We start from the raw sequence: 26559 nt of genomic DNA, 5'->3' as shown, positions 1-26559 counted from the left end.
TCTTTGTATCCTGGGCTAACCCTCATAAGGGCAAGCCCGTTACCAGGCAACGGCTCTCCCACTGGATTGTGGAAGCGATTGCTCTGGCCCCGTGTTGAGACAGGGTTCTACCTGTTAAGTTCTGGTTGTTTTGGTGATTTTCGAGATAAGCATGTCTAGCAATACGGGAGTTTCAATATCCCATAGTGAGACATCGAACGGAGTGTTATGAATGAGAACTATAGGTTACTTACGTAACCCCAGTTCTCAGAGTAACATGAAGTGAGATGTCTCACCAGACGGCCCTTCTTGCTAAGGCGAAGCGAGAAGAGGTGCTTATTTTTAATGACGCTGCGACGTAGCGCAAGTTATTTAAAGGGTGGGTGGATTCCCTGACGTAGACGTCAAGATCACCAGCCAATCAGGATTGGCGTAATGAGATTGATGCTTCTGTTTGCATACGCGTTGAGGCGCATCCCATAGTGAGACATCTCACTTCATGTTACTCTGAGAACTGGGGTTACGTAAGTAACCTATAGTTCTGTCTGCACTGAAATTGCTGCAGGAGTTTTGAGGCTTGCCTTTTCTCTGCTGATGTGTTGTGAACTTGTGATCAATGATGCACAGGCATTGGTAATGGGGAACCTTTCAAATGTAAAATTAATTACCTGCAATCTGACAGCATCAGGGAAACTCAGCATGTATTTTATGCTTAGTTGGTAATCCCCCTTTCCCATGCTTGTTTTAGCATGAAGCATTGTGTTTATGAGTGTGTGTATTGGTTGCTGAAATGCCGAGACATTTGTTTCTAGGAGAGGATAGGGTGCTGTTTGTCTGGTGTCTGCTTTGTCAGGTGAGACCGACTTTGCCATCTGCAAGCTGATTTAGCTTGAAGAGACACTCAGAATCCTTCTTTCAGAACGAAGAGGGTATTCTTGCACCTGTCTCTGCTCTTTTTCCTGCTAAACACACATTTCATGAGGACTGAAGTGCTTCTTGACAGCATGTTTTTTGGTTGTATGATTTTAAATGGACAATCTCTGTCTGGCTGGAGGTTCTGGTTTGGCAATAACACCAGTGAACAACGATGGTTGGTTTACCACCGGTCAAAACTTAAACTGAGGGTCAATGACTTATCAAGATCAAGATGTTGACTGCTGTCTATCTTCAATATTGTGTAAAGTACTCCTCATGTATGAAAGGAGTATGCACTGTCAGGTCAATGTGGAGTGCAGAAACAATGAATAAAAAAAAAATAATAACTTCACAAAAACACATTATTTTCTTACATACAATACATAGACAGATGCCTTGAGGTTATGTTTGCGTTTCTGTTTCTGCTGATGTGTGATCAACGTAACATAACTTTAAAAGTTAAGATAGCATGCCAAGATATAAAGTTTGCTGTTGAGTCACTTTCTGACCTCCAGTGCTCAGACATCGCCTAATGTAGCTTTAAACGTGTTCATGCTTACTGGGATTCTGTTGTTCAACCCAACAGACTGACATATCTTAACAACTACTGCAATAATATATATTCCACAGACATTCATGGTTCACTGACCTGAGTAAACCTTCTCATCAGTCTTTTTTATTACTTTGTTTTCTATTTAACTACAGAGTGAAACCTCGCTAAATGTAATTGTAACCAAGTATTATGACAATAGAGATCATTCTATTCTCTTATTATATAATGTTGGGCTTTGTCTCTCTCTCTTTTTCAGTGTGGGTGTACATGAGTTTCATCCACTGGGGTCACATTTCTTGAATAGCAACACATCTTTTTAAAAGTGTTGAGACAATCTCACTAAACTTCTAAATTCACAATCACACCCCTCACACCAAGAATAGCTGTCATCACCATGTTCAAAGCACCCCAGGTGATTAACCAATAATAGAGTCAAGGAAAAAAAACAACTCGTGAGTGAAATTTATTTTTATTTTATTTCAAAAATATTCATTACATGCAATCCACAACCCTCAATTGAATGTCAGCTTGGAAGGAATAGGATGTTTCCTTTGAGCCTGGACGAAAGAGAGAGATTGTTTCATCTGTTTTTTATGAATCTTTCAAGGATACATTTTGGCTGCTAAGTTTATGAATAAGTGGACACTGCTGGTGAGCTTTAGTTTTTTAAACAAAATCACTTACAGTGTGCTCTTTGTGAAGCTTCCGTTTTTGTTCCAGTGTCTAATTAGGTGTCGTCCAGGTGATTCCAGTAATCTAGAAACTAGAAACAATAACATCTGTAATTACTAGTAAAACTCAGAGTCTAGAAAGCATAAGAAAAATACAATTCTAGAAGCTTTATCATCCTAAACAGGCATTCAATTACCAACATTTGACCCTTCAAGAGCCGCGCAAATGTACAGCTCTCATTGCAAGACTGATCAGAGCAATTCTTTTGAAGTTGCTGATAAAACATGGACTTCAAATGGACCTTATTTACACAATTTTAATCAAAGGCCTTTTTCTTTATATTGGATTAAATTGTTATTTATTGGAAGAATTAAAACATGTTTAAGCAACCGGCCCCTCTGCGATGGAGTACTTTATCTGATGAGACCATCAGGCGCTGTGAGTCTAACAGTCCCAGTGTTTGGTGGCTCACTCAACATGCTGGTATCGATTACTTTCCCCGATTTAATCTCCCTCCTCTGTTTCCCTGTCCAGCTCCACTCAATCTCACCGGTAGTGGGAAACAGTGACAGCTATATCAACCTGCTCAACACACTCAGGCAGCAGAAGGGATGTAGAGAAAGAAGGAGTGGACAGAGATAGGGAGAACGAAGGAGAAAGCAGGAGGGATAAAAACAGATGAAATCTAAAAATACAGAGGCTATTTAAACTCCATGTTTGTGTCAAAAAAAGTGTTTATTTCCAAATATTTTTATAATTTCTTTGTAACGGAAAATCCATGAAACCAAGTGAGGTCAGAGAAACAACATTTGTTCCTGTTATGTTGCTTTAATAAGACTCATTAATACACTGCAAGTGACACCAGCAGCGTCTGACTGCGTCCCCTCTGGGCTAATTTTGGCATGATATAAGGACACATACATTCATTGAATTTCACTTATTCTTATAACGTATCAAAGATGAATCTTTGCACTGCAGCGGAACTCACATCCCTCATTCATGTGTGTGTGATTGTGTGTCATGCTTTGGCTTCTGCGGTGCAGTTAAAAGCCTGTTAATAAACATGATTTCCATGGACATATTGTAATGCGATGGTTTATTGCCTTGTTGACCCATTACAATATTTTCAGGTAAAATATATGATGGCCACGATTTAACTTTTAGATATAATTTTTCAAGTGTGTGTGGACTATGGCATGATTTAGTTTTTTTTTAAATGTTGAATTACTGGATGTTTACCCATTTACAATAGTGAAACACACTTTTTACACTCAGGGTTTCAAGGAATAGTTAACATTTGGGGAAATAAGCTTGTTGATTTCTTGCCGAGATTTACCGCTACTGCTCTTATGTTTGTTTTCTAAATATGAAACACAGCAAAAAACAGACAGCCAATGACCCATTAGTTTAGCTTAGCTTAGCATAACAACTAAAACAGAGGCAACAGCTATTGCTTTGTCCAAAGGCAATTACTTGCTTGCAAACATTTGGCTTGAAACGTTTCCATTCAGTATTTTATTCAGTGATGTTTATTGTAATTGGCTGCATATGGACGTAATCCTTAGAACTATGAAAGCCCGAGGAGACTGTGCCCTTATAAAGTTTTTGAAAGAAGTATTTCACTTTTACCACTTCCTTTACTACTCCCACTCATGGAGTTTTATTGTTGTGGTAATTTTTTTTCTTTTTTTTTTGCTTCCCTGCTGCAGTTGAATGAAGCGTGAAATCATTTGATATGAGATGCACTTTAATGGACTATCTAATCACATGGTGGAAGTTTGCTAAACCATAACCTCGGGAAATTGAGCTTGTTTGAGTCAAATGTTTAGAGGACTGAAATGCACAGATTTGCTCTTTTTCTTTAGTTTTATGTTTTCTCACAAACTCCCTTCTATTCTCACAGCTCTTAACATTTTTTATTTGCATTCATACAATCTGATAAGACAAGGTTTGGTTGAGACTCGATGCTGTCTGCTGTTAGGCGTAGCAACAAATCCATAAAGGTGAGGGAAGGTTATTACTGGAGGTTGACCGGTGTTAATCCCCAGAGTCTCTTGGGCAATGTGGGTGGAGAGGGTGAATGAGTAACTCTCCTCACCTTCAACTAACTGTCAAGGTGGCTTTCCAGCGAGGCACCAAACTCCAACTGCTCTGCTGGAACAAATCTGTAGCAGTCAGTGAATACTGGAATATAAATGGATGAAGGGCTGAAGGGCATTCTTTACTCGGTGATAAATTAAGAAACTCTTCTTAATAAAAACTTGAATATGTTTAGGCTCCTAGTGGAACAATAATGTCTCCTTTTTGTTGCATTTGAGTAATCAAACATTAAAAGCTTTTACATTGTTGTGTACAATAACCTTTTGTCCATTTCTCATTCTAGGATTTTCTGTGGTTGAACAATAGAATATTTTTCACTTTCAAAACTTCCTTTCATTTGCCCACTGATTTGTGTTGCTTATTTTGTAGTTTCGTTGGCATGCATGAGGGAATACCTTCTGCAGATGTACTGTTGAAATGAACATATATGCTACTGGACAATGAGTAGTTCATTTTATGTGTGTGGTCAGATGGTCCTATTAAATGTCCGAATACAGCTGCAAAGAAAGCTGAGCTTGGTTGGTAAAGTATAGGATTCAGGCTAAGTTTACTTGTAGTTTCTTGCTTTCATATTATTTATATATCTAGCATATAGGCTGGCATATAGGCTGGCTCTCAAGGCGGCATGATACCTGGCATCCTCAGAGTCTCGCCAAGACTCTGGTGGAGCAGATTCTACACCATCTGTAGCTCCAACGTTTGTGCCACCCCACCCAAAGCCAAGAAGATGATTGCTATCAGCATGATTACGTCTTTATTAGATTAGCTGTGCATTGTTTACAGGCTTGTGGCTCTGCCCCAGCCAGCCAGAAAACAAACACTTTTTACTGAAAAATCAATGGGTGATCAACTCAACAGTGGCTAATACCACTTCCATGTGTTACTTTTGGCAAGAATAAAGAAGGTTTTTTTTCAAGATTGTTCTTCAGTGATGTCAGACATGTCACTTCCACTGTGAGTCAATTCAGAGCTTAATTTTCAAAAGGATTTGATCTTGGGATGAACTTGTTAAAAGCGCAAACAGGAAAGAATACTAGGTTTTTATATTTTAATATTTTATTCCAGTGATCTTAAGTCTTATGAATTGACATCCTATTTAAAAGCATCTCTTTTCAAATACAGATCCAACTTCCAGCCACCAGTTCTTAAGTGAAAATGTGATTTAGTCTATAATTGTTTTTAAATTGCAAAATATCCAGATTCTTCAGCCATGAGTGCCGGATAATCAGTTTTCGAAGCCACAGTGACAGCGCAGCCATTTTGCCACCATTGCTGCCCATATTAACACCACGCCAAGGAGTGAAGACATGATCAGAGGAGAGGACTGCTCTGCCAACGTCTGTCTCCTCCATGCCAGTGCATGGGGAGAAGGGAAAGGTAGCGGCCAGCGCCAACTTTCCACTCCAGCTGGAGAGATGGTGAGAGGCATTGTTTCTCTCATCTCCTACTGTCAGCCCTTGTAGTAGCTGGTCTGTAAGACTAGCCTCTATTTTAAAATAGAAGTGAGTCATCTTGCCAGACACTTCAATGGCCTAAATGCTGGATTCTTACAGTACCTGGCAAAATACAGCTTTTAAAGTCTTCAAAATGTTCACCTACCATTTTCTCTGCAGGATATTTAAACACAGGAGATTGCATGTTAATGTGGTTAAAGTTTAATTGAAAATATTTAATATCATTTTATGTTGCCCACTTTGCTTAACTGATTTGGCTGGAAGTGACAGCCTTCCCTCTGAGCAGCATCCTACAGTGCCTCCCTTCATTGCCTTTTAAAAAGGAGTCTATCAATATGCCAGTCACACCTACAGATGCTGGTCCAGTCACTACTTCACAGAGCCTCGCTGTCCGCATCTCTGTCAACGCTGTCTCTGAACACACTTCCTTTCCCTTTGCTCTGGCCTTCAGCACCATGGATGTAAATTAGCGCCCTCTGTTGGCCATGTCGGGAGTTCAAATATCAAAATCAAACCATTGAAATATTGTCCAGCATTGCACTAAGACTGGAAGTTGATGCAAGTATTCAGTATCAATTTACTTGCTGTTCTGGAACATCTCAGTAGGTCAATCCGTCAATGTATTCTTTATTGGTCAACAATACATTGACTTGAAATAACAAAATGTATGACAATGAGAGAATAATACATTTAAATAAGGCAAGGCATGGCAAGTTTATTTGTGTAGTACCTTTCAACACGAGGCAAATCAAAATGTTTTACAACAATTACAACCATTTAGAACATTAAGAGATAAATGGTTTGAGTCAAGTATACTTTTATGACACATTGTTCATTTGTATTGTTTGTTTATAAAAATCTAAACATTGCAATAGTATAACACATACTGTTACCTGCAGTAATATTGAAAAACATACCTCTCGTTGTGTTTCCTCTCTTCAGGTCCAACTGGCTGAAGCCCTGCTGTGGGCGACGCGTCGCCCTGTGGCAGGTCTGTCTGCTGAGCGCTGGATTCAACTGCATCCTGGTGGCCTGCGTCATCCTCGTGGTGCTGTTCCTGTCTCTGGAGCTGCTCATCGACACCAAACTCCTACAATGTAAATAGTGGCTGCTTTTCATTCCTCCTATTTTAAACTGCAAAAGCATGCATATTCTTCTTTACACTGTGTGAGGTCCATGAAACACTTGGGAGTCAACCAGTGCAACACGCATGAGCCGCTCTACTGGAGGGAACTAATGGCTTTAGTGTCTGAAACGTTGCTTACTCGACTGGAGCTTTTCCTTTACCGTGAACAATCTGCCATACGGGTGTATTTGTTTTCAAAAATCTAAAATGTGTATAATTTTCCTTATCTCTCCGAGCATTTGCTTTTCAGCTAAACTGAACTCATCAGGCTGCAAAAAGTTTCAAAATAATTATTTGACTATTTAAATAGTATTCTAATGTCAATTCAATTGGGAGGGAAATATTCTGTGTTTTACTGTTACACATTTCCCTAACCCATGAATATGAACACATGGATTAGAGCTGTCACATAATCAGATTTCACTACAGGATTACGCTGGCCGAAATAGTTATCCCAATATCTAAAACATATTGGGGGGGAGAACATTTGTATTTCCTTCAAATGTATCTTTACAGTAACTTTGTGTTGTTTTATTCACGTGTGCATGGCATTTGGTGATGCAGACAAAGCGAGAATGGGAAAGAATAATAAATGAATGAAAGGACGGTTTATTTCAGTAATATTTTATTACCTTACATTACATGTCTTCTGTGAGACGCTTTTATCCAAAGCGACTTACATACATTCAGTACTGTGGACAATCCCCACAGGAGCAATTTGGGGTGAAGTGTCTCAGGGACACAACGACATGGTGTTTATGTGTATTATTAACATAAAAACATGTTTCAAATATCATGGTTGTCATCAATACCGGTTCATCTGAATTCGGTGATAGTAAAATATTGAATCAGTGTGACTTTGAGTTGTGAACCTCATTCTGTTTCACTTGAGGGCACTTTACAAAATTCATGTCTGAAGATCCATTGTTTGTATGTGCCGTAAAAATCATTATAACAGTCTTATGATTTACTCGATAAGCAGTCATGTGTATGCATGTAGGGCCCACTCCTCCGGTCTCGTAGTCTTGCCAGCCACAGAGGAGCTGGTGGTGCCGGACGGTAAATGGTTGTGATGGAGAGCGTGATGGAGAAAGGTGATAATGAACCAAGTCTCTTATCGATTGGCAGCAGCCCCACGTCCTCATCGATTACTGGCCAGTTTCCAGCTCCGATGATGGGGACTGCAGGACTCTATAGTGCCCTCAGATCTATTGTAATCCAGTGCTGTGTCTGCAGCCACTCCTGCAAGACAACAGTGGAGTGGATAGTGTAAAGTAGTGTAGGAGTCCATGGAGAGATTAGTGGTGCAGGACCTGGGCAGATACAGGTGGGCTCTGTGGATTTAATGATGAATCCTGAGATATGTAAAATACTAGCAGTGCTGATGGAGTGAATGTCACGAGAGGATCAACGAGAGGTGTAATCGTGGGGAAAGTTCAGTTCATTCAGGAAAGGGGGTTTCCCATTATGTTTGCTAAACCTTGTAATTTAAAATGATGTTAAAATGATGTAATTTGTCACAAATGGCAGGTTATTTGACCAATTGGTCTTAAACAAAATGTACGGCCTTCTCTCACTATGTTGGCAAATAAAATCTGCAACTGAAAAAGATGCCATGAAACACAGCTCAAGAGTTTATAGTAGTCCAGCCAAAATAAATCAACATAATTGAAGTAAATGGAGGTGATTTTATTGTTTTACATGTGTAGTATACAGGAACTCCTTTCTTTCTTGTCCTTTCTTGTGTATAAAACTTTTGCAGAATAACATTTGTTTATGCTTCTTCTCTCAACAGTTTCCAATGCTTTCCAATTTGCCAGCATAATGCACTGGATCAGCCTTATCATCCTGTCACTCTTCTTTTCAGAGGCAAGACATGTTTACGATTGTCTTCAAACCTTACTCTGATCTTATAGTCATCAGTTAGGTTGCATTATTTCCCCTTCTCTTTGCTCTTGGTGTTTTGCATGTTTTATTGACACAGAAGTCCTTCAGGTGCATTTCTTTTAAATGAATTTAACACATTTGTTTCACTGTTGATACTATCATATATGTATTGCAAAATAGTTACACAGCTGAGGAAAGCATTGCACGTGGCTGCCATGTTTTTTCCTTTAGTGTATTGTCTATTCAGGATTCAGCCTTTGCTTAAGAAAGGTGTGATGGTTGCTCAAATGTCTAATGTGTAAACCGTGATTGCAATTAGTGTTAATAACATTTGAGCTATTTTTTGATAAGATAATGTCTTACCATCACTTTATAAATGTTAAATACAAAAGGGGAAGGGGAAGGCGCATGTTTGGCCCACAGGCCTCCACTAAGGTGCGAACCAATTACCCTGACAGCCTCAGCCCCGATGCCCTAAACCAAACATTAATTACCAGAGAGCCAACAGGAGCAATAATTAAGGCTGAGCTTAATGAGCAGTGGGGATGGGGTTACAGTGATACGATCCATCTAAACACCTCAACCACTGACATCACAGAAGAAGAGTCATCTGGGAATGATGATAGAGTATACCACCAGCCAGCCCCTTACACCAATCAGAAAACATTTTTTAAAATGTAGGCGGGGTCATTTGACACCAGCATTGTTGTCCAACATGCGCTCCCAATGATGGATTAGCAGGAGCAGTCAGACATGACACCCCATGCTAATTAGAGTGTTAATATATTATATCAATGGCCCTGCTCAACAAAGGGTCCAACAACCAACAGCATATTCAAAGCACAATGTGGAATTTGATATGTTGCAAGTGTTGTGTTGTTGTTTTGTGAGTCAAAGATCAAGATCAGGGAAGATAATTGAATCATGTAACTAACTAGCATACTTGCTTGTAAAAGACAATTTTTTGTGTGCATGCACTTTACATTTTTTACTAATCAAATACTGCTACTTCAGTTTTGTATTTGAATTTCTTATGAGGTCAACAAAGAGATCTATCTTAGTTATTATTCTACTGAGAATAATATTTAAAGAAGAACACTGTACTGCACAGGCCTCTTCTTAGTTTCTAGTCTGATTTCTCGCATCCTAACAAAAGGTGTTGAATGTGATGACACCTCAAAGGACTAAGAATATCAAGATCTTTTTATATGTACTGTACAAGTCGATCTATTTTAATGCTTTCATTTGTCTCTCCCTGTCTGTTTTAGACTGTCTTCAGAATTGTAGTGCTCGGGATCTGGGACTATATAGAGAACAAAGTTGAGGTCAGTGCTGGTGTTGTGTGTATATTCATTGATGAACAGTTTTTATATTGGTGACTTGTTCTAATGTGATATCTATATTTCACCCCCCCAATATTTTAGAAAATACAAACACAACACCATTAGTGCTTAGTTGACTTTTGTCTGTGCTTGTGTGTGCGACTGCCAGGTGTTTGATGGCGCCGTCATCGTGCTGTCCCTGGCCCCCATGGTGGCCTCCACGGTGGCCAACGGGCCCAGCAGCCCCTGGGACGCCATCAGCCTCATCATCACTCTACGCATCTGGAGGGTCAAGAGGATCATTGATGGTGAGGCAGGCAAAGACCTTGAAACCATTAAAGATGTTTCAGTAAGAGAGCTGTATACTTATTCATTCTGTGGAGCAACTGAAGGAAACAGGCTCTCTCTTAACTCAAAAGGATTACACATGTATTAGAAGCAGCTTGCTCTAACAGAGCTAAATGACCCCATTCTCTCCATGATTATACAAATGATTTACTATTCAGAGACATATAGCTATTGATCATGACTCATAGTAAATTGCTACCACTCTGCTAACTTGTATTGATTGTAAGGGAATGGTTCGGTAGATTCAGAGAGGCCATAATGAATATAGTAGTTGTTCTTTATGCTAATTCTGAGCGGGTCGATATCTGTTCGGAGGTCACCCTCAAGGCGGGCCTCTGACAGGATCTCAGTGTTCAATGTGTTCATGTCAGTGGACAAGGGTTTTCCCTAATATCTCCCTTTGAAGAAACGGTTGGATATTTTAGGAAAATACCTTTTTTGCTTTTACTTGCACTTGTTTCCATAAGGCCAGAAGGAATAGCAAGAAGTCCGATTGTACGGTAGTCTATAAAAAAATTACCACATTTCATACAACACTTTTTAAACAGCAGCGTATGCTTAAGGGTGTAGCTACCTTGTGATTGATACCGTTTTGGTGTCGTCCATTTCATAGTCTTAGAATTTTAGCCCTTAGTTTATGAAAGTTTGTTAAGTCTTTCTCTTGTGTAACTTCTGGTTCTAAAAATAAACTGGATGGCAATGGCCAACGCACAAAATCTGAAGCTTTTAAACAGTTCAAGGATAATAATTTTTTCAAAGTAGCCCAGTCAGCCCAACAGAACCTTACATAGCTCCCAAACAAACATGTTATATCCATAAAAAATAAAGACAAGAGGAATTGTGTCTGTGTGTATATCAATCTTCTCATCAAACCTGCGGACAGAGAGGGAATAAGCACATTACCAAATTGTAAACACTGCCCTTCTGTTGTAGCCTACCTATTTAGCTTCAATGAGGGATAGGCCTACGCACATCAAACACTGTTATTTTATTTATCTTTTAATATATATTGAATCAACATTTCTGCCTTGGTTGATTTCAGGATGGCTTTATCCAAACCCTTTATCATAAATGAGTTCATTGTTTTAATCAATCGAATATATTGAACTCAAAGGGACACATCATAATGACATGATTAATAATTTAAGGAATCAATACAATATAGCTTCCAACAACATTGATTGACTCGGTGATAACATTTAGCAGGAGCATGTGTCCTGCTTCTTATCATGCTGCTGCAGTGTTTGTTTCAGGGAATTATCTTGTGATTTTCCTCCAACACACCTCGACCTGCTGGCTTTGATATTTGTGATTGATTGAGTTTCTGTGCTGGGCAGGCGGCAACACACCTCAGAGGGAAAAAAATACACTCAACCCAATAAATGTACAGCTGAGGGACCGGCTCAGTTATCGTACGAGAGAGATTGAGACTCTTGCAGAATTAGCTTGACGTATGAATCGTCAATGGTTGTCAGCCCGATGGGAGTGGAAATACTGAGGAGTGAACTGCAGCAGAATTTATAAGGACCAGAAAGCAGAATACCGAAGCAGAGTGATATGTCAGATAGGAAATATCCACCTCCCAAATGTGTAGAAAATAGTTGATCCAAAGAAATAGATAGAACTGGAAATGCTAAACATCCTCTTGTCAATCTGTTGCATTGACTTTACAGTAGAACCCACATTATCTGTTTTTGTCAATTAATAAATTGATACAAATTTTAAAAAAAATGTGTGCAAGTGCTTTAAACGGAGCCATTTTTTTTTAGTCAACAACTTTCCCTTAATAGCAAGCGATACATAATAATGAGAAATGGTGTATAATGCATTGTTTAAAAAGAAAATCACATTACACATTGAAAGAAACCAGCCTCTGTCAAGTCATTGTGTGACAAACAGATAAAATATGCAGTAGCCAAAATGTGCTTTCACTATATTGTGCAGCTAAATAATGAACCTGTGATCGAGCTTTTCATGCCTCTTTGAATTCTTACTGCACTAACCCCATCTGATGGCCCCACTTTTTGCAATGTGTGTGTGCCAACCTGACTATAAATAGGTACGCGAGCATGTGGTGATGGTGCGTTGCTCTGCCCCCGCCCCCTCCCCGCTACCCACCCCAGTAGCAGAATGGCGTAGTTTAATTCTGCGCCTTTAACAAAACCGGCAATTGCATCTCGTTAAAGCTCAGAACCACATTCACAAGAAAGAAAGAGATCTTGAAATGGAAGTGTAATTACTGATGATTGTCCACCTCTTTGTGTTGCCACTTGCGAAATGTCATGATACACCATATAACCATGTGTGATACCATGTGGCTGGCTTACAAATGTGATAATGGATAGGTGTGAGGTACCGACTGTCTGCCACCTGTGATGACAACAGGTATCTAAATGTACTCGCACTGTCCTTTTTTTAGGTACACCTTCCCATCCTGCTCCAGAAAGTGTGTCATTTAAAAGTTAGCAGTCAATATTTTAACTGGCGGAGTTGCTTAAAGACTTGATGTGATGCATCACTTCAAGCACGGCTGCAGATTATTCTTCCTGTATTACAAGGAATTGTTTAATTAACATGATAAAAGATAAATGAAATGAATGAACACATAAATAAATAACCAATCAGTTGCAGTTTTGTGTGGAAAAAGATTGGCGAGAGATGATAGGAGAGGATTAAAGCCGGAGTTTGTTGCTTTTGTCTCCCCCCTCTGGCAGTAGGAATAATTACACTATTAGAGGAACCATGGCGAAGGAGCTTCAGCTCAGAGTATGGTGCAAGATACGTTTGTAGAAGAAGAAGCTCCAGAAAAAAAAAGAAACTTAAAAATAATGAAAAGAGTAAGAATTCAGAGGAAAACCTGAAGAAATCAGGAGAGATGCGTCAAGCTCACCTGCTGGCCTATCTCTGCCAGCGCAGGAAGTCACGCAGACGCCAGTTAATCTGCATTATGGGAACCTGCTTGGCAAAGGCTCAAATGCAGCCAACATTCATTTACATGAAAAAGCCCCACACAGCTTTAAATCTATGAGAGAGGTTAAGGGAAAGAAGAAAAAGTGATTCAAGGATGGCCAAAGCGTGCTGGCAACACTTCAGTGCAACACTGTGTTAGGAAGAAGTTTCAACTCTTTTGGTCATTTGATCACCAAGAATATACAAATAGAAATATTTCCATATTGGTACACAAAGTAGGTCGAAGTGTTTTTGTTGATTGTACTGCTTTTTGTTCTAAAGGAGCCGTTTTGTCAAACTCCTTTTTACTGGATTTGATAGTTTGTCACATACATGTCTTCGTGGACTGTTTCAAGAAGATAGTATTACAAGGTATCGCTCCTCCAAAAAGCTCATAAAAAGCTTCTGGACGATAAACATTAAGATACAAATCCGTATAAACTGCAAATGAACATCTGATGATTATGAAAAAAAGTCCTTTAAAGTAACTCAAACAACACTAACGGAGTGTTAGCTCTGCAAAATAAACTATTAGTTGAGTCTAACGTTTTTTTCCCAAAAACATTTAATCAAAACACAAATAAATGGCTTCAGTTTATCTACATTGTTACATTTGTCAAGTGAGATACCAGTATCACTGTGCATGGATTCATCTGCTTGTCTGGTATTGTCATGTTGACACTGAGTTGAGTAAAGCACATGTGATGACTGTGATCAGACGACGTTGTTGGGTATCTTGGGCTTTTTGCAATATATCTAATCTGAGATCAAAATGTACGCACCCTCAAGACGGCATGAAACATGATCCATGTGGAACATTTTCAGCACCTTGCAAAATTCATTCAGTACAGGTATAGGGTTACTGGTAACCAGTAATTAATGAGCTCTGTGATGACAGACATATATGGAGTGAAGGACGAATGTTCCTCCAACACTGACCTTTGACCTTGATGCGCTCGATGTGGTTTACCAGCTGTCTTGATGCTGCCAGTCAATACATTTCAGACCATTTAAATATGTAGTTCCATGATCTAAAATGTTTTATTGTGTTTTAAAACTATGTTGCCCCTTTTCTGTCAGCTTATGTTCTTCAAGTCAAAGTGGAGATGGAGTGTGAGATCCAGCAGTGTGAGAAGACGAAGGCTGTGAGGGAGGAGCAGCTGGAGCGCCTCACTCAGATCTGCCAGGAACAGGCTGTGAGTACCAACAAATCACTCATTTAACCTGAACACTGCATCCCCCATACACCTACACAACATACTGTAGTAAGAAAACAGGAAAAACACACAATGTATCTCATCCACTCAACACAGTATATGGGTCCTGGTGCACGTCACACTCGCTTACCAACAACCTTGAAGCGGTTCATCATGAGGACGGAGACATAATGTGTGGAGTCAGCAATCCTTTTTAGAAATATGGGTCATAAAGTAAGTAGCATATGGTTGGAGGGGGGAGTGGATCATGCTGCAACTATTTCACACTTTTTAAATGTACACACTATTGGAATCTGTCCACAGTTTCGTCTCAGCTCTGCATGATGGTAGAATCTTTTAAAGCCACATTTGAACCCAAGGACTGAAATGAATACTCAAAAGACAGAATACAAACTCAGACTCACTTGTATGAAAGTAGACACACATAATTACTTTAAGTTTATATTGTATGCCAGTAGTAAAAAGTTACAATTCAAATGTTGAGGTTTCTCACAGACTGCTTTATGATCATTTTATAGTCAAATTAACCATAAGGGTCTGATAAGCCCATTTGCAACTGTCAGCTAATGTTCCACCAGAAGAGGGCAGCAATACCTTACAAGGAGGTTCAGTCTCTCCACGTATTTTATGATTCCTGTGCGCACACAGGGTGAAGATCCCATAAGGCAAAATGCAGACTATAATAAATATTGATAAAGACTTAACCTTCAAATGAGCTTCCAAGTTCAGGTCTGAGACGACCAGACATGAATAATTATAGGAAAATGATTTAGTATAAGAAAGGAAATGATCAGACCGTTTAAAAAAATAATGTGAATCAAGTTGTTCATTATAAATGTGGGCAATAGTTTTTCAGTTTCTATTTAAATGCACACTTTGGGTGATAATTCCTGCCATATGTTCAAATATGACCTTTGTCAAAACGTAGGGTGATTTAAGAATACATTTTTCATTTGGAATAAAGTAATACAAACCCTGAGCAAGTGTAATTCATTATTTGTAATTCATTGTGTGTATTCACCATTCCAAAAACCCTGATGTCAATACAAAGAGACATCACAGCTGTAGATTAGAGGAGCATACAGTTCAATACATTATTAGATAATGCACTTAAAAAATAAATCACAAATAAGCATAGACAATCTTTGTTTGTCAAAGCATTTCATGTATGACCTTTGATGGCGTCAAAGGCCCTCAGTATGAAAATGCACATACTGTTAATTATCAAAATGTTTAAATCACACTGTACATTTTCCCTAGAGAAAATAGATGTAGTTATCACGTTTGACCTGATCCTGTATCTTTGGCCTTTCCTCTTGCCTTCCCCGTCATTATTTCCATCTCTATCTTTGTCACTCATCCGTTTTTTAAATCCATCCCTTCACTTTCACCCTCGCCTAATCTGCTGATTCTCCTGCTTGTTTCGCTGACCATCTCCAGTTTGAGATCCGGCAGCTGAGGGCCCATCTGGCCCAGCAGGACGTGGACCTGGCAGCAGAACGTGAAGCAGCCATGCAGATCCACCATGTGTGGGGCAAACAGGGCAGGAGTTTTCAGGTGGTGGAAGGCCTGCCTCCTGGGGAGTTTGACGATGAGGGCGGCCAGAGAAACCCCAGGGAGCCACATCCCACAGCAGGTAGAGTTAACGCAGAGTTGTTATGGACAGGCTTGCAAGATATTAAAAGAGTGATTAGATTTAGTAAAATAAAACATCCAAGGTTGATCTGCAACGACTGTCAGAAACAAAGCATTAAAAAAACTATTTACCTTCCCTTCTGAAACAAATGTTTTCTTAAACATGTCCTGCAGAGAGGTTATGAAGTAGGTTACGGTTGAAAACGCTTTTTCTAACACTGAAAATGAATTAATCTAAGCCATAAGCCTGTGGCGTTAAACATCTAGCTCATTTGAATACACAGTATGCCAGGTGCAGTGTGTTTGCTTGAGGAAGCAGCATGACAAACCAGGAGAGAGGTGCAGCATAACGTATGTACATAATAATGTGGAACAAAAAGTCTCTAACAGTGTAACATCAGGTGAACTGGATGCCAGAGCAGTGTACAGTTAATCTGGAGCAGTAGCCCTGGAGCACCTTCGAGGCCAAGCTCTTAGCCCCTCTTCACTCGCACACAACACCCATCTGACCGCAGGCGCTCCGAGATCAATATGAGGGCAAAAAAGCTTTTAGGCTCTGGGGAATCCTGCAGAAAACAAGCATGCTCTGTGACACTGCGTCAGCTTGCATGGGCTTCTGTCATGCCCCAACTATCTCTCTGGGCAGGCTTGGCGAGGCCAGCCGGCCGAGACCACTTGCGCTATTTCAGGTACAGAGTGCTCTGTGCATTGGGTCTTGTTCGGGGAGAGTTGGCTCCTGTCAACATCTGTTCCCCTTCACCTGCAAACCACAATAGGGCACCATGAGGCTCCGCAGCGGCCACAATATTACCCCAAGGGCATAGTGGGAAATCTGGCTCTCAGAAACAAGTGGGGCTTTTTACAGAAACATGGTCACTGGGAGGAGCACTTAGGCCACAGGGCTCAAGTCAAGCTGGGTCAGCTCAAATCAAACCACATTTATTGGTTTTCTTCAATTTGGCACAGTCTCAATGGGCTTCTCTCACACTCACCTGCATGTCGCTATCAAACTATCAAGAGCTGTTATCAAGGCAGTGGGCTTCACAAGAATGATATCTCAGGAGATTAATGTGTATGTCACCTAAAGTACCAAACCGTGTAGACTTTGAGAACAAAGGGACAAATCAACATTGATCAATAAGCTGGTGGAGTTCTCGCTCAGATTCTGAGAGGGTTGTAGGAAAGCTATTGGCTCTGTGAGACTTTCCGATAGCAGTGCTTTGAGCTAAATGGTATCGTGCTTACAAGGACAGTGGTAACATGTTGATTTTAAGCAGTTCTAGTGCTTAACATGTTCATCACTTGAAATGTTTCTGTTGTTGTTTCCTGCCTCGGGACGACAGATGTAAATGAGCATTTTAGCTAACATATTTTCAATACATTTTGCGTTTTTTAAATTGATGGTTATTTGCATGCTCTGACTATCGAATAAAGAAATAAATAAAGTTAAGATCATCTTGATTTAGTATGTTGGCATTCCGACATTTGGAAATGTGCACCAAACACAAAGTAGAGCTGAAGCATGGGAATGCCATTAAATACAGTCAAAAAGTCAAAAAACACGATGAACTAGAAGTCAGGGGGTCACTAAAGTTTTGAGAACTAATTCCAAAATGGACATGAAAGCCTTTACTACATTTTACAGCATAGAATCCAATAGTTTGCGATACATTTGTGCCAAAACCACACAAAGGAAAGGAAAGTTAATGGGATGTTAAGTCTGCAGGCTCCATGGGGATCATGAATGTCTGTACAGAAGACAGACAGACATTGCCATTGCCATAAGCCATACTGCTAACATAGCTAAATGGCATATATGATATAAACCTCCCAAACTGTGAAACTATTATGTTATTAAACCACACACTCAACATAATATTTAATAGATACTGGTTGCTTATTTTATCCTAACAGTAGCAGCAGCTGTTGCTCATCTGACTCTCTTGCCTACTGACTGATACTCAGCCATCACAATTATAGTTTAGTTTTGAACTGAAAGGACCTCAGCATGGCACCTCTCTTTTTCCACAGAAGACAGCCTGCTAACTTGACTGTCACAGAAACACGGGCAGAGCCTTTTATGCATGCTGGACAGCCCATTCTTTTTTCTCAAGACTCATGTGTTATTAATTGTGGAGCGATTGTCTCAGTCTTGTTTTAGTGAGTGCAATGCTTCCTCTCGAGGGGTGGCTCAGGGATTAATATTTTAGACAGAAAAATAAATGAAATTACCCATCAGAGTCTGCAGCATGTCCCAGGGGACGGGGGCTAGCACTCAGGGTACTCTGGGTTCGCACTCAGCCAGCGGACAGTGAGCTCAAGACCAATCAAGCGAACAGAGGAGCATAGCAGATCACAGCCATTCACCACGCACACAGAGGCCAGCTAGACTGGAGGGATCGGGGCCTGAACAAAGAGCTCCCACTCTCCCTCTTTTCCCCCGTTCCTCTCATCCCTGAAACCAACCCCACCCTGTCCCTGTCCCAGTTTATTTCTGGTGCACCAGGGTGCAGCTAATGTACAGCGTAGCAGTGCGTGATCCTGGCCACTTGACAATAAAGTACCTGCTGCCTGGGGCAGAAGTCATCTCTGTCAATATTATGTTGTAAACACAACAGATATTTTCCATTTGCACTAGTTTAGGTGGTTAACAGGGAAATGGACCGACATACAAAAAGGTATGTAATCCAATTACAGTCTCTGCCACATGGAGTATTTTGCCAGACGGCCACTGTAAATAAGATTTTGTTCTTAATGACTTGCCTGGTTAAATAAAAAAACATTGGCAGTGTGAGTCAGGTACACAATAATTCACCCATATTTGCCCAGTTATATATTTGAATTAACATGCCATTTATGTTCCATTCTGTTTTTATATTATAAATAAAAATATATCAGTTAAAACAGTATGGATAAATGCAACATTTCAAAACCAGACATTGCAAATAGAAACTGTGATACCAATGACCTAATAGTAACAGTGCCCACATACAAGTTTCCCATATTTAATGAGCAAACACAACAAGGCATGTTTTTCCTGTTAAGACGTATAAGACTTACCGTATAGTCCTCGACTGGTAGATTTTCCAAGGAGTTCATAGTTCCCGATTGCAGATGCAAACTTTAAAAGATGATACAGAATAATATTCATGCTGTCTACAGACATCAGTTTCAGAAAATATCTAAAAAAGTTACCCCCTATGGCAACACGTGGGTGTTGTTATTTTCAAATATTAATAACCTAAATGTGTTTTGATATGTCAGATCCAGTTGTGCGTGATGACATGAACAACTACATCAGCCAATACTACAGTGAAGCTAGCAGTGGTAAGTGACAGTGAACATCAACTCATGCCACCCCATGTGAGTAAAGCAGTGAATACAAAGTCTTATTGATTGGTTATAGTGAAACAAAGCAATAGGTCAACGGACAATACTTCATGGTTCATGTGTTTGGATATAGATGTGGCTGAAATCTCAATGTAATAACTCAAAATGTACATTATCAGAATTTGTTTTATTCTTTACTTATGATGCATTTTGTATAGCCTAATGTTATTTAACAGTACAAATTAACATAAGTTCGCATTTAGCCAATATGAGGATAGAAAAAATCTGAGACGTTAACAGAGACAGCAGGATAATTATTTACATGTTTTAGAGTTTTGTTTGCATGACTGAAAAGAACATGTTATGCACTTCTTTAGACTAAAGTAAAAGGATAATTTGTTTAACGTTAGTTGTCCTGCTTTCTCTAAATGTACACAATGTTTTTCAAGATGCTGGAGCTTCTGGCCTCGGAGCTCGGGTCATCACCACGGCAGCCATTGACGTCCACCTCCCCACCAATCCAAATCCCATCCAGTCAAACCAGATGCTTGCCATGGAGCTGATGGGCAGCGCTGTGAGTGATGCCTCAACCAGCCTATCACGGTCCAGCGGCAGCCTGACGGCCCGCCCCCACAGCCTGAGCAGCCACATCCCGGGGTCCTCGATGACAGACTGCAGCCCAGCTCAGGAGCTCAGTCTGAGCTACAGCACCCATCGCTGCCCCGCCCCTCCCTGCTCAGGCAAGGACCCCTGCAGGGACCCCAGCATGGTAGTGCAGGAGCTGCTCTCCTCCCTCTCTGAGGACTCCTGCCTTGCTCAAAAGGGCCTGGTAGTGGACCCTGTCAACCTAAAGCTTCCCAGCCCTACTGGCTCAGAAAAGGCGAGTCCTGAGCTGGACAACAGAATAAACATCTTCAACCGCAGGAACCAGGAGGAGAGGCGGGGCCGGGGGGGGGGCTGCGTGCTGCTGCAGACCAAGCCGCTGATCCACCTGCAGGGCAGCGGCACGGAGCCGTCCCTGGAGGAGAAGTACCGGCTCCTGGGGCCCGCTGACACGCCTCTGGAGGGCATGCCTGATACATAAGCTACACAGAAACAGAAGTCTTTTCTTTTGCTGCCACCATGTTCGGCACATTTCTCAACTCTTGTTGTCACAGGTCAAATCTCGTGAGAGGTTGTGTAAATCCAATCTTAGCCAATCCAGAGCAAGCTTGAGCCTTAGCTTCAGGCTAACACTGATGCTTCTTAACGTGACGTGTTCAGAAGTCAATAGTAGAAATGACAATAAGAACTCTTAGGCCCTTTGCCATACGGTCCAACCTCCCCTGCTCCTCTTTGGTGGATTTTTGATACAAGAAATTCCCTGTTAAAGCACAACAAAGACTGAAACATCCTAGTAAGGGGAGCCGAATGTGTTCTTGGACACATTCTTCATCAGGAATTCTCACTCTGAAAAGGTCCTAAATGCACTGAACTTTACATGTATTAAAACCAGCAAGGGGCCATTCCAGCCTATACTGAACAAAAGCGTTATCTCTGAACCGTGTTGCAAACCAAGACACTGTTCTCTGTTCTTGGATTTCAAGCAGTTAAAAAAAAGTGTTTTTTATTCTTCTCTTTTATTTTGTCTTGTTTTTTTCCTTTCAATTGGTATGAACAACTTTAAACATCAATAATGCTGTTTCTTGTTTAAACAGCCACAGGGTACATAAGACTGGCTTAACTTTGCCTTTTTCTCACTTATTTGTTTGATTTGAAACCATGGACCATGATCCCAATTTATTGAATAGCATTTTTGTTTGACTTTTTGAAAAAAAACATGAGTAGGGTACATTTGTGTGGATGAAATGAAAAGGTAAGTGAGTGGATTCTTCACATGAAACTAGATTGGAGTGCTTGTAGCATGAACCTTTAAAAGATATGTGCCCTAAATGGCAAGCAAATTCTTTGCACTTTAATGTTTACAGACACTTTTGTAAACTTGATATGGAGGAAGTTATTGCCAAATGCAGGTGTTGTCATTTGAATGAAAATAGCAAAAATAAAAGTTAGTATTTCCTTAACTTCTTTATGTTTACTGACTTTAATACATTTGAAGCTGTATCAAACACGATAAAACCACTGAGTTGGCTCTAATCTAATTTCTTTCTATTCACAGGCTCCTTGTTACACACTGCACTGTACAACAGTATTTCATTAGCATCATCTCCCGTGCATTTGATTTAGAAAAGTCTGAATTATTTAAGGTTATTAACATTGGAAGATCCGTCAACTGCTAATTGGTCAAGTCATTGTAAGTGTGTCGTGAGAAGTATCAGCCCCCTCTAATTACCCCCATAATATCATTAATTCAGAAGATAAACTGCTGTACCATTTTGTTACATGTCAAAAGTATCTAGAGAATGTTTTAATTGTTAATAACTATTACTGCAACAATTAAGCGATCATCAAAAGTGTTTTTCAATTATGATAACTAAGTATTAATTTTCAGATCTGGTTGTGCGGATTGTTTTTAGCTGCCTAATTTAATCCGCAATTAACACAGTACATGCGGGACCAAGAGTACTCCCGCTGAGTAACTGATTTGAAGCCTCGACTCTGAATTCAAACGACTCTTATGGTAAGACTTAATCTGTATTCTATGGACCTGTGACCGGAAACAATACATCGCATCTTTTAAAAGTAGTTATTTTGCAGCCTAAATAACTCGTATCCTATATTCTGGCATTTCAGTTCCTATTATTTTATTGTCTAAGGAGGGTAGCAGATATATTATATTTTGTAGGGTGATTTGTTTGGAAACTTCTTTAAAGATGTGAAATGTACAGGTTTATACAATATGTGTTACATTGAAAGGAAGCAGCATACAGTACAGGCTTTGACATGTAAGAAAATAATAATGAACACACAGAACACCGACCGATCTTATGATGCTTAAGTGACATTAGCCCATGCCCATCATAGTTCACCCTGTAACAAGTAAATGCTGAAGGACAGCAGTCAATAGCTTTTTGTGTGAAGAGGCTGCATGCCGTATTATTTACAGTTAAACTTCAGCAGGCAACGTGTGAATATTTCTCTAAATGTTATTTTGGAATACAAGAGTCAGTTTTTAACTTGATATGAAGATGGATCAGTGACACAATAATTCACCTTAACCAGAAGCGATGCCCCAGTATTAGAAGGCCACGACATAAATAGCTTTTGAAGGCAACGGCATGGGTCCATTTTCTCAGTACTCTACTATCTAAAAAAAAAAGGTCAATTGGTGAAAACATTAGCCTCATTACAAAATGTTGAATAAGAGATTAAAGAATAAAAACCCTATGTATTACATCGAAACAATGAAGCAGGGCTTTTAATGCAACAGAATAATTACATGTAAAAGAGCCTTGCTATTTGGAAGCTCTATTCGTCAGTAATTTAAAAAAATGGTGATATTTAAACTAATAACTTCTTTAAAGTTTAAATAATCTCTGCCTGAAAAAATATATTATAATAATATTAATGTTCCACTGAATGAAAATACTGTAATTAGCAGAACAAATGTAGACGAATAAGGAAATAACAACCAATCAAAAGCAACGTGATGATGTAACATGGTGAAAACCATCTGATTCCTAATCAAAGAAAAGTGTTTTTATTGTATTCAGACGCCAACTGTGTTTTAGTTTTTTTTTTATAAAGCATGTAAGTTGGTATGCACCCTTCTCACTATAACTACACCCACCACATCAATCTTGTTTACAAAACCAACAATGCCTATCGCATGCCATGGAACAAGTAAATAAATAATGATATGCTTGGCTCTCGACACACACAAAGGAATCCGGTTGAATATGGGTGCCAAAGCTCGGCTCAGCCTCTATCTGTCACCGCGGCCTTGGTATTAATGTCACAAGGTGCTGTTCCTCTAACACTTCTAGATTAACCAGCCTTGTAATAGAAGGTTTTTTACGGTTCAACTTCCAGCTCCACACTGAGAAACACTGCCCAGCTAGGAAGCTCAATTATTTTTACACTTAAAACAGATAATAAATAAAAGGTGATGCCGAAAGCCCTTCCTCTACTACTAAAGGCCAAATGAAAGGTGTGGCTAAATCATTCATATGAACCCAATTTGTCAATACGTATCATTCCAGTTCAGACTGAGTCAAGTGTTCAATTTTGACAGGCAGGGACACTGAGCAGACCGTTAGGAGACGTGCTTAGAAGTAAATTGCTTTTGGGACGTCTCCAACTAATCGAGAGGTACAGTCCCTGTCACACTCACAGGAAGCTAAGTGAATTAACAGTGACCATTAGACTCTTAATAATTTAAATGTTTTAATAATGGCACAGAGGAAGTCACTTTAACTGCATTAACATTACATGATCATTGTTGATTTATTTACCGACTCTTTGGATAAGATAATGACCTCCTTCCTTGCTTACGATAAAGAGGAATAGGACCTCACTGAGTTAACCTTTAAACATTTGAAACCTTTTGTCCGAATGATGTTTTAATTCACAAATTTGAGAGCAAACAAGACATGAATTAAAATGTTTAGACAATTAGTTCCCACAAAGGACACTTTACTTTGGTGGGTCATATTATTTCTGTTAGGGCTGCAAAGATCAAAAAGACACCAAACATACATTTTAAATGCTGTTACCAATTAAATATGCTGGATTTGTATTATTATATAATCTGTGTACAAGTATATTTAAGCCATAAACATATTGGAAAGTAAACACTCAAAATCTTAAAAAAAGTGCTACATTTCTGCATTATTTCTAATATGTCTTAAATGCATGAGCTATGCTAAGTTACACTAAGTGGAGAGTGGGATGCATGACTATGGTGGTGAACGGTGTGCAGTGGATAAGTGTATTAGGTTTTAGACCCAGTTTAAAACCTCCAAAAGAACAGCTTTTCAAAGTTTTGTGAAAATCTACCTAATATTGCTTCCAATTCATTCTTCATAAAGTTGTTTCCAGTAGACCACATGTCCACAATCCCTACAGTGATTTATAGTTTCTAAAAAAAGTGAGTTTGCAAAACATACAGGACATGGAAAAGGAAAAAAATGTTTATCCATTTGGCAAATTTGGAAATGTGTTTAATAAGATTCATTTTTATTTGTTTTCGCTGCACATATACGTATTGATTTTCAAAGTACCTCCAAAAGCACTAACTGACTGTCATAGACTATTCGCATTGAGGAGTTCGTAGCGACCAAATCAGAGCCAAAAGGTGAGTTAAGGATGGACTCATATTCATTGACCTCTAAATTAATGGTTATTTTTGATAATATTGACGCCATATTGCTGATGGTATATTAATGTTGTCCAACACAAGTCCTTAATACGATTCAACATCATTTACATAGTCAGCTACTCGGAAGATGTGTGCATATGTGTCTTTGTTAATGGCCACAATTATGTGACAAAAGGATTGCGAAGAAATTGAACAGTACAGCCCAGAATATGTGTACTATGTAGGATGTAAACTATAATAACGATGAGATATCAAATTAACATACATGAAATGTTTTCAATGGCTGTCTGAGAGGCATCTACCTATTAGACCTTAGTGGTTCTGTTTAAGAATGTGATTTGTATTTAAGTGAATGGAAGAGATTTGAACCGCCGTCTTACGGCACAGAGCAGCTGGGTATATGTTTAAAGAGTTCATTCTCATTGAGAACAAACAGATGTGGGGAGTTTGACTGCATTACCGCTGCGGTCTGACAGATTCAGAACACGCCTCACACAGAACCCTCTTTCCAGAGGCTCTGAAGCAGGAGAAAAATACAAATAAATTATACATCGTTCTTTAAAAAGCTTCTCAGGTTCTCTTTTAGAAACATATTTCTTAAGTGCACAGGATCCAGAGGTTCGCTTGGTGGAAGAAATCTACTCGGGAGACTGTTGTCATGGCTACAGCAGATTTATTTTGCATAAAAACGTTTCCTTTCGGTACCCAACCCTAGTAGTTGTGTTACGCTACCTCGGATAAAGTGGGTCAAACTAGAAGTGGAAACAAAACCCACTAAGTGACCAGGCTCAATCACTTCACTTCTCTTGAGATATTAATTAATTATTAAATCAGTTTTTAGTAAATGTAAATCAGATTTCTAATTTGCTGATGAACAGAAGACAAATGCACAGAAAGAAATAAAGCTAGAAACTTAAATTGAGTCTGATTTGCATCATGTTAAGTTTCTTTTTTCAAAGTCTTTTCTAAGCAAAATAACCTTGATGATTTCTCTTGTTGCTCCTGCACAGCAATCAGAGGAATATAGTACGCTAAGTTGGTCATGTGATAAACATGAGAACACAATTGAGAAAGTCTTCTGGGAGAAGGGACGCTACATCACTCTGTGCTCCAAACAACCGAATAAAATAATATACAGAACATCAAAATTAATTCAGCAATCCAACGTGTATGTATGTTATGCATGACCAGCTCCAGGAAGGGTAAATTAGCAAACATTGTGTAAAAAGCTTAACTCATCAGGGAAATGGCTGCCACAGATTCTACATTTCTCTAAAGCTAATTGACGCTGCATACATGTTCATATTCAATGTCTTGCTTCAGCAACAAACGCAAAAAAATCCTGATTAGACCGGGAGATGTAAGTGCAGTGAAAATGAATAATTTAAACATCTACAAATAATTACGGTTTATCTCAAACTCAGACTGACATAGTTTGTTTTTCCTTTGAAACATAAGCTTTCTGAATTAAATAAGAATGTTGGTTGAGTCTTGTGAAAAGCTTATGCTATATGCATAGTGGAATCCACTGCATGAAAATTAACCTAAGAACAAATAAAATACAGTGTTTAGAATTGAAGACACATTTTACTGCCAGTTTAATGTGATCTGACCTCAAATATTAAATATACCAACTCCAATTACTGTCTCCTGCATTATGATAAAAATACATTTAATGATGGTTGTTAGGGAATAATTTGCTTAGGTATTCAACCTTCGACAAAGTTCATCATTTTCTCCTCTCACTGTCTCCTTTCTCATGGCATAGGTCTACGGCCTTGGGTATTGCTGCTATCTCTCTTAAGGAGGAAC

General features: G+C 39.4%; 2 protein-coding genes across 3 annotated transcripts in view; one reads left to right on the top strand and one right to left on the bottom strand.

Moving 5' to 3' along the window:
- The window catches only part of LOC104947291 (transmembrane protein C15orf27-like), a 54785-nt gene extending 33235 nt beyond the window's left edge, over positions 1-21550 (top strand). For both annotated transcript variants that reach the window (XM_010773277.1, XM_010773271.1), the window contains exons 4-11: positions 6616-6770; positions 8595-8668; positions 9955-10011; positions 10178-10316; positions 14386-14501; positions 15963-16158; positions 19422-19484; positions 19937-21550. In XM_010773277.1, the coding sequence (XP_010771579.1) occupies positions 6616-6770; positions 8595-8668; positions 9955-10011; positions 10178-10316; positions 14386-14501; positions 15963-16158; positions 19422-19484; positions 19937-20571 (1435 nt within the window). In that variant the 3' untranslated portion in view covers positions 20572-21550. The remainder of the gene's footprint in view (positions 1-6615; positions 6771-8594; positions 8669-9954; positions 10012-10177; positions 10317-14385; positions 14502-15962; positions 16159-19421; positions 19485-19936) is intronic.
- LOC104951680 (insulin gene enhancer protein ISL-3-like) overlaps positions 20747-26559 on the bottom strand; it is a 9242-nt gene continuing 3429 nt past the window's right edge. The window contains exon 4 of the mRNA XM_010778405.1: positions 20747-20850. Coding sequence (XP_010776707.1) covers positions 20747-20850 — 104 coding nt within the window. The remainder of the gene's footprint in view (positions 20851-26559) is intronic.

Source organism: Notothenia coriiceps, unplaced genomic scaffold (genome assembly GCF_000735185.1).
Source record: "Notothenia coriiceps isolate Sejong01 unplaced genomic scaffold, NC01 NC01_scaffold00000339, whole genome shotgun sequence".
Classification (NCBI taxonomy): Eukaryota; Metazoa; Chordata; class Actinopteri; order Perciformes; family Nototheniidae; genus Notothenia; species Notothenia coriiceps.
Note: the sequence above shows the minus strand (reverse complement) of the source record. Positions and strands in the feature narration are given on the sequence as shown.